The sequence below is a fragment of the Nomascus leucogenys genome, chromosome 25 (genome assembly GCF_006542625.1).
Source record: "Nomascus leucogenys isolate Asia chromosome 25, Asia_NLE_v1, whole genome shotgun sequence".
NCBI lineage: Eukaryota > Metazoa > Chordata > Mammalia > Primates > Hylobatidae > Nomascus > Nomascus leucogenys.
Window position 1 is genome coordinate 28012936 of NC_044405.1, and position 8998 is coordinate 28021933.

At 44.5% G+C, this 8998-nt stretch overlaps 1 protein-coding gene across 5 annotated transcripts in view; it reads left to right on the forward strand.

The window, feature by feature from the left end:
* Window positions 1–8251, forward strand: part of PKNOX1 (PBX/knotted 1 homeobox 1) — a 67199-nt gene extending 58948 nt beyond the window's left edge. For 4 of the 5 annotated variants that reach the window (XM_030806131.1, XM_030806129.1, XM_030806130.1 and 1 more), the window contains exons 10-11: window positions 562–734; window positions 4491–5362. In XM_030806131.1, coding sequence (XP_030661991.1) covers window positions 562–734; window positions 4491–4702 — 385 coding nt within the window. In that variant the 3' untranslated portion in view covers window positions 4703–5362. Of the gene's footprint in view, window positions 1–561; window positions 735–4490 lie in introns of all 5 variants that reach the window. The other variant, XM_030806128.1, reaches the window with a different exon arrangement.
* The last annotated feature ends 747 nt before the right edge of the window (window positions 8252–8998 follow it).

The window sequence follows — 8998 nt, forward strand, 5'->3', positions numbered from 1 at the left end:
TAGTTTTTGAAAAGATGCAGCTCTTGCCTTAGATCATGCTTTGTGGTGAAACAAGAGGAGGTGGCAGTCCCATTCTCTGATGGCTCAGACATGTTGCCACCCAGAGGCTTGGCCACGTTGGTGATCTGGTGACTTCTAGACGAGTGCAGACTGCCCAATCGTCTCAGGCATGATGGCACTACAGAAAGTCTTGCTTCTTTAACATTTTTCTTCCTTAGGGAAAATAGTGTCAGATTCACAAATTCAACAGTATCATCTATGTTGTTATGAGTACCTAGTTCACAAACATGCACTAAAGGAGTTGAGGCAAAAAAAACAAGCGCCATGGACGAGTTGGTCCTTATTTACATGATTTTCAAAACAATAGGCTCTGTGATTCTGGGCATCTAGAGAATTTGGAATAGCTGTTGAGTCCTCTTAAGTAGTTATTATAGTGGAGAACGTGAGTCATTCTTTGTAGCGTGGTTCATAGTGCAGCGTGTTTGTTAGAAGGATTTGCTCATCCTGTATAGGGTCTTTACAAAGGCTGTTTTCATGGAAGCTTCTCTTTGTCGACTCCAGGTTCATCAATGCCAGAAGACGAATTCTTCAGCCAATGTTGGATTCAAGTTGTTCAGAGACCCCTAAAACAAAGAAAAAAACTGCTCAGAACCGGCCAGTTCAGAGGTTTTGGCCTGACTCTATTGCATCAGGAGTCGTACAGCCACCGCCGAGCGAGCTCACCATGTCGGAAGGTACAGGTGGCTGGCCAGGGCCAGACATGGTGGACCATGGGGTGGGGATTATGAACAAGAGGCCTGGATCAGGCCTGTTAGCTGTGAGCCTCAGGTAATGCAGTGAATGAAAGTACGTGGTTCTCTTTCTCTGCAACTAAAACATGAGGAAGCTGCCTTCTGGGTGCATGGGAGCTCTCAGTAAGAGTTAGGAGCACCAGTAGTGGAGAATGTAAAACATATGATAGAGATATGAAATCATTAATTCTGTCTCAAAGATACAGTCATGGACAGTGGATCTTCTCCTTTGCGTCTGTGTTTGCTCTCTTTTTCCCTCTGACTCCGGGTGTGGAGGAGGGACTTACCCCGTTCTCACCATGTGGCTTCTTTCTCTTCATCCTCCATGCCCTTCTCTTGTTTTTGCTTATTCCCTGTGGCCTCTGCCCTCCATCCCCTGACATAGGCAGCCATTCTGATGTGTTTTATAGGCATCTTTCTGTTCGCATGAGGTCTTCATATTTTGGATGGTTTTGTGTGCATGTGTTTTTGGTTTTTTTTGTTTGTTTACTTTGGGTTTTTTTTGTTTTTGAGACGGAGTCTCACTGTCGCCCAGGCTGGAGTGCAATGGCGTGATCGCGGCTCACTGAAACCTCTGCCTACCAGGTTCCCGCCATTCTTCTGCCTCAGCCTCCTGAGTAGCTGGGACTACAGGTGTGAGCCACCACACCCAGCTAATTTTTTTTATTTTAGTAGAGTCGAGGTTTCACCATGTTGGCCAGGATGGTCTCAATCTCCTGACCTCGTGATCCGCCCACCTCGGCCTCCCAAAGTGCTGAGATTACAGGGGTGAGGCACCCCTCCTGGCCTGTGTGCATGTGTTTTTAAGTGTATGTAAATGGTGGTATTTCCTCTTCTTTCTCTTTTCTGGCAGCAATAGACCCTTATTCAGTTAGGAAAGTTTGGGGCTGTTATTTCTTCACCCATATTTTCTGACCTTCCTCCTGCAGCCCTTTTCAGGGACTTCAGTGCCTGTGTATTCGGTGGTGAAAATTTTCACACAGTTCCTGATGTTCTTTCCCGTTTGTTAGATTCTCTGTGTTTCATTCTGGGCGATTCCTGTGACTCTCCTTCTGCCGCACTCATCTTTTCTTCTGTACTGCTTCATCTTATGCTCATCCCATCCAGTGTGGTTTTCATCTTAGACGCTGTGGTTTTCATCTCTCCAGAAGTTCTGTTGGAGTCTTTCTGTCTTTCATGAGTCTACTTAAGTTTTGAACACACAGAATACAGTTGCTGCCACTGTTTTGATGTCCTTCTCTGCGAATTCTAACATCTGTCAGCTCTGGGTCAGTTTCAGCTGATGGATTTTCCTCGTCATGAGGGGTTTCCCTGCCTCTTTTCATGCCTGGTCATCTCACTGGATGCCAGGCATTGGGAATTTGGCCTTTTGAGGTGCTGGGTGTTTTCGTATTTCTGTAAGTCTTCTTGAGCTTGGCTCTGGACTGCAGTTAGGTCACTTGGGAGCAGTGTGGTCCTTGTGGGTGGTCCCCAGCAGTGCTCAGGCTAGCACGGATTGTCCCAGCTGAGGCCAGACCTTCCTGAGTTCTCCATCCAGTGCCTGCAGACAATGAGTTTTCCAGGCTACCTGTGTGAGCACTGGGCTCTGTTCTCTGTAGTCTTTTCAGATGGTTCTTCCCCCAGCCTCAAGTCAGTTGCTTGCAGCAGGCGCTGATGGGTTCTCCACTGAATGCGCAGGTGACTTTCCTTGGGGGGTGCTGGCCCTCAGGTTAGGATGGGTTGTGAATCACGCTGATTTTGTCCCCATTTAGCCTTTCTTGAGTTGCGTTACATGCATTTAAACCAGAGTGTCCTCAAGTACTGCTGTGGCTGCATCCTTTAGGTTTGGATGTGTAGTGGTCTTCTCTTTAAAGAATGTATAGCTAGAAAGTTATTCTCTTTCTTTCTCCCTCTTTCTCTGTCTCCCTCTGTCAGAAAAGGCAATACCTATCTATTGAGGAAAGACATTCAAGCAAGAATATTCAGCGAAAAGTAAATCTCTCTTCCATCTGGCTTCTACTTCTCCAGAGACAATCATTGTTACCAGTTTCCTGTACAAGCTCCAGTACATACATGATATGATATTGTATGCACAGACATGAATGAATGAATGTGTATCTCTTTAAATCTTTTTTTTTTTTTTTTTTTTTTTTTTTTTTTTTTTGACAGAGTCTCGCTCTGTTGCCAGGCTGGAGTGCAGTGGCACAATCTCAGCTCACTGCAACCTCCCCCTCCTGGGTTCAAGTGATTCTCCTGCCTCAGCCTCCCGAGTAGCTGGGACTATAGGCACATGCCACTACACCCAGCTAGTTTTTGTATTTTTAGTAGAGATGGAGTTTTACCATATTGGAAAAGCTGGTCTCGAACTCCTGACCTTGTAATCCACCCACCTTGGCCTCCCAAAGTGCTGGGATTACAGGTGTGAGCCACCATGCCCGGGCCTCTTTTACAATTTTACCCAGATGTTAGCATATCACATAACACTGTCTCTACTTTCTTTCATTACTTATTAATACATCTTGCAGAGTTTTAGAAATTAGTAAATGTTGGTCCACTGTATTGTTTAGTAGCATCATAGCATTCCGTTGTTCAATGTTTTGTTTTATTTTTTTGAGACAGCGTCTTGCTCTGTCACCCAGGTTGGAGTGCAGTGGAGCAAGCTTGGTTCACTGCAGCCTGGACCTCCTGGCCTCAAGTGATCCTCCCGCCTCAGCCTCCTGAATAGCTAGGACTACAGGCATGCACCATCATGCCCATCTAATTTTTAAACTTTTTGTAGAGATGAGGTCTCCCTATGTTGTCCAGGCTGGCTGGTCTGGAACTCCTGGGCTCAAAGGATCCTCCCTCCTCGGCCTCCCAAAGTGCTGGGAGTAGAGTTGTGAGCCACCGTGCCTGTCCTCTCCATTGTTGAGTTTTTGATTTGGGCCTTGCTTGTGGATATTTGGGCCATTTCCGTCTTCTGCTATTAGGTTTTACAGCAGGCACTGGCATGTGACAAGCTTTTCTTTCCTTTTCTTTCACACAAATCTTCCTTCCTCTTTCTGTATTCTCCTTTTCATTCTGTTTCTCTGCTATATTCTTCTTGTGTGTCTTTCTTCTGTGTTTATGGATTTTTTTGTTATTACAGTACCTTTTGCTCCATGAATCTGTGTTCTGTATCTCCTGATCTCCACTGAAGTTGTTCTTAGGCCAAGGCCTTATTAGCCAAGCGTGGTCTGAGGCTGATTTCAGAAACAATTTCTTTCTTTCTTTTTTTTTTTTTTTTTTTTTTTTTTGAGATGGAGTCTCACTCTGTCACCCAGGCTGGAGTGCAATGGCGCAATCTCCGCTCATGGCAAGCTCTACCTCCCGGGTTCACACCATTCTCCTGCCTCAGCCTCCCGAGTAGCTGGGAGTAGCTACAGGCGCCTGCCACCACTCCCGGCTAATTTTTTGTATTTTTAGTAGAGACGGGGTTTCACCATGTTCGCCAGGATGGTCTTGATCTCCTGACCTCGTTATCCGCCCGCCTCGGCCTCCGAAAGTGCTGGGATTACAGGCATGAGCCACCACGCCCGGCCCAGAAACAGTTTTTTAAATCCCTGTTGAACATTCCCTAAACATATGTAGGTGTTTTTTTTTTAACTTTAGGTCAAACAAGCAAACAGCATCCAATTGAGTAATAAAGTGTTTTTCTGCGAGTACTAATTTAAATAATGACACACCTTCATCCTGCCGCAGGAGCTGTTGTCACCATCACCACGCCTGTGAACATGAACGTGGACAGCCTTCAGTCTCTGTCCTCGGACGGGGCCACCCTGGCGGTGCAGCAGGTCATGATGGCAGGGCAGAGCGAGGACGAGTCTGTGGACAGCACAGAGGAGGACGCGGGTGCCCTGGCCCCCGCCCACATCAGCGGGCTGGTCTTGGAGAACAGTGACTCCCTGCAGTAGGGGCAGGAGCAGACGCACCTGACTTTTTAGAGTTTGCACAGCAAACATTTTACACAGTTTTATTTCTAATATGTTTTATATGTAGATATAGAAGAGTGCACTTTTGTATTTCATAGTAAGCTTAAAGCGCGTCTTTGCCGGTGCAGCGACTTCTTTCAAGTGTGTGTGTGTGTGTGTGCATGTGCACACGTGTGTGTGTGTGGATTTTTAAAGAAATTCTTTAAAGGTTTAACGCTAGATTGTGAGGAATGACACACCACTCCCTCCCCACCTTGAATCCCTAATTAGATTAAGGAATAGCGCTGCCATTTTCTAAACCGTGATGCAGTTTTCACTTAGTTCTGTGGTTCCAGCAGATCTCAGTGGGCTGGTTTATTTGCGTGGCCCATGGATTTGAAAGAAGCTGCTGCACCCGAAACTGCCGGTGTGCGGTGACAACGGCACACGCCTAGACTGAGTGTGGTTTCATCGTGAGTGGACGGACGGCAAGCTTAGCAAGCCTAAGTCCCCCCTTGTTCAGTGAGCCTGTTTCATTTGCTATATAGAAAAAGAAACTCCTATTTTTACCTTGCTGGAATTATTGGATAAAAAAGCTATTTTTATAAATTCGTTATGAATTGGATGATGACTATATTGAGGATAAAATTTCTAGAGAAGAAACAATACCTGCTTGCTATTAATATTTCAATTTGGAATGTTCTGAATTGACCAAATTTAATGAACCTGCCCAAAGTTAGCTACCGTTCTATGGTTCTTTGCTCTCCCAGGGTGGTGATGAACATTTACTACTATAAAGAAACAGCTATTTAATGAAATTTTGATATCTGCAAATTTTTGTTGATATGTAATGCTCAGATTGCATTTTACACTTGATCTAAACATATATTGAAAGGTATCTGCTAAATAGGACTTCGGGTAAGTGAGGTGAAATGGTAGCCAGTGATCCGTTAGGAGCTCTTACCAGACATACTCCAGTCTAATTTAAATCTGACCACAGTTGCATGGTTGCTTTACCATGTTAGCTGTGTATTGTTTTAGAAGTTTTAACTTCAAAATATGTTATACACAGAATGTTTATTATAAACTAATATAAAATGTGCTCTACCCCATTGGCTCAGAGCTAGGGCAAACAGCAGATATTCAGACTTTATTACTTAACTAGCAGACATCCCTGGAGTCCCAGCGGCGAGTTGGTCTGGCGAGGGCGCCTCGGCAGCCCCCACGGGTTGGTTCCTGTGTTTGCGTTTGTGGCTGGTCTCCTGGTGTCAGCGTTCTCTTGTACGTTGTTGCTTTTGACTTTTCAGAGCCCTCCTGCTCACTTGACCACGTGAGATTTGGAGAAACTGTAGGACTTCTGTTTCCTGGTAACAAGATGAACCGAGAGAGTGGGCTGGGTTCTGTTTTCTCTGGTTTTGATTTGTTTTCATTTGTTTACTTAGGAGTGGTGCTTTTTCTCAGAAAACAGGCCACGGTGTTTCATACAGAATGTCTTCATATCATCTGAAATGGTATGGCTGAAGTTCATTTGTTTACAGGGTTGGGAATGTCTTCAATTCTTGAGATTCAACAGTAATGATTGGTTGTAAGCCAAGGGACATTTTAAGCTAGTGAAGAATTCTTTCTGGAATTGATTTTTCCCAAAAGAATATATTAATTGAGGTTAAGAAGTCAGTGGGAAATACACAGAAATTTATTTTAAAATCTTTCAGGAGCTTTAACTGAAAGACTTGATTATCAAGTCTTTTGGGGAGAGAATGACTTTTTTTTTTTTTTTTTGAGACAGAGTTTTGCTCTTATTGCCCAGGCTGGAGGGCAATGGTGCGATCTCAGCTCACTGCAACCTCCACCTCTTGTGTTCAAGCAATTCTCCTTCCTTAGCCTCCTGAGTAGCTGGGATTACAGGCATGTGCCACCACGCCTGGCTAATTTTGTATTTTTAGTAGAGACGGGTTTCTCCATGTTGGTCAGGCTGGTCTCAAACTCCCGACCTCAGGTGATCCGCCTGCCTCAGCCTCCCAAATTGCTGGGATTATAGGCGGGAGCCACTGCGCCCGGCCAAAAATGACATCTTAAAGCCACCATTGCGTTCCTCATTTGTGAACTGTTTTCTCATATTTTAAGTGAGTCTGCAAGATCATTTTTAACCTAAAATAAGCACCCATGAAAGCCAGCCAGCCCTTCCTCCTTCCCTCACCACCCTCCATCTCTTCGTCCCTCACCACGCTCCGTCTCTTCATCCCTCACCACCCTTCGTCTCTTCATCCCTCGCCACCCTCCGTCTCTTCATCCCTCGCCACCCTCCATCTCTTCAGCTGCCTGCTCTTTAGTGTAGATTAGTGGAAGCCATTCACAGAATGTAGACTCATGTATAGGTCACTGTTTCTTTCCCCCACTAGAAATCACATTCACTAAGCAGTGGATTGAATTTAAGAGTGCTGCCCCTGCCCGGCGCAGTAGGGCGTGCCTCTAGTTCCAGCTACTCGGGAGTCTGAGGCAGAGGATTGCATGTGCCAGGAGTTTGAGGCTGCAGTGCACTGTGCTTGCACCTGTCAATAGCCACTGCACTCCATCTTGGGCAACACAGTGAGACCCCCACCTATAGAAAGAGAGCACTGCCTGAACCTCGGTGGCACTGTGAAGCTCTGGCCTGAGAGTTAAACACCCATGCTGAATGGTACAGTGTGCATTCTCTCCAGCTGAAAACTTTCTTCAATTTTCCTAAATTCTTACTAAATTTAGAGGAATAAGATAAAGATCATTTAGAGAAAGGGTGCTTATGGACATAGCCTGAGTTTCCTTTAACCTCTCTCCAATGGGTGCTTTTAACTAGCTTCTACATGGCAAGCCGTTTCAGTTTGTAAAATCACTGCCCAGCATGTTTGAGGTCAGTTGGCACCTTAAAACACCTGTTCTCCAGCCCTTGGACAGTGGAGAGAATCTGTAAAAGTGTGACCCCTCTAAGATTTCATTTTAAATGATCAGATTTGGTCCCAGTTTTATTCTTGTTGAGTTTTTCCCTATGAAGGCTCCCTTTGAATGTGTCTTGAGACCCAAATTGAGCATGTTGCTGTTATTCCTGCCCTGCATCTGTTGAGCAGGAGCGGCAGGGCTGGCTGTGCTGGGTTCCAGCTCGCTCCCGCCGAGGGACTAGCTTGGCCTTTGTGCTTTGATTCCAGATAGTAAGATGAGTGGAAGTGTTTATCCAGTATGCAAAAGAAACCCTCATGGCTAAGGGCTCCGGGAGTTGTGTCTGTGTGACCTGAGAGTGATCCGTCTCCTGCCTGTGTCAGGTGGCAGTGGGCACTTTTCATTGAGGCAAACTCCAGGGTGCCCAGCGGGGGTTCTGCCCCTTGTGAAGGCCCATTCCTGGCACTTAGAGACAGAAAGAACTCAGCAATCTTTCCTTCTAGTTATATTCGGTCTTTGAAACTGACAATCTTTGAAATGTGAATACTGTAACAATATGTTTTCTTGGATTGTTGTCTTTAAAAAGGATTTTTGTGAAGCAATTGATTTATCAAAGCAAAAAAATTAAAAATAGAAACTTGCTTTATGGATGTTTTATTTTATAAAGCTCATGTCACCAAAAGCTGCTTTTCCATTTTATGTAAAACATTGAGAATGCTTTCATGTTTTCTGGTGACATGTAGGGTCTGTAGTCACCCCTGCATATTGAGAACTAGGACCACACTGCATCGGACTAGTCAGGTCCATTTACATGTCCAAGAATCTTTTCTTAAATTCCTTACTTTGTTCATTCATTGGCTGTTCAGGCAGAAAATGGAAACAGGTAGCTTTTATGTTTTTTATTATAGTTTTCCATAAATCTAATTATTCTGATAATTACAAGAATATAATGATTCATCAGTAAAGTAACATAATCCCTTTCATAGTTCATATTATAAATTTTCATGACAAGAAAGTTCCTGAAGATTTAAAAGGTACATTAAAACAATTTCAGAGGGTTTTTAATCTTTGTTGTCCAGAGTGTTATAACTCCCAACAACTGTTCATGCTTAGAGGCTAAAGTCAGCAGACTTAGTATTTTAAAAACCACATCCAAAATTGTGAGTCTTGTTGGTGATTAGTAGTGACAGCTGACTGTATTGTTTCAAGAAATGTTTTTCACTGGTTTACAGAAAACTGAGGCGCTGTGTTGTGTCTCCACCTCCCTTAGTTCGGAGGTGAGAGGACGGGCATGAACTTTATTAATGTGGGGCCTCAGGCAGCCCCAACCTCTCTAGGCTTCCAGGGCTTTGTTTGTGAAAAGAAAGAACTGGCTTAAAAGGTGTATTC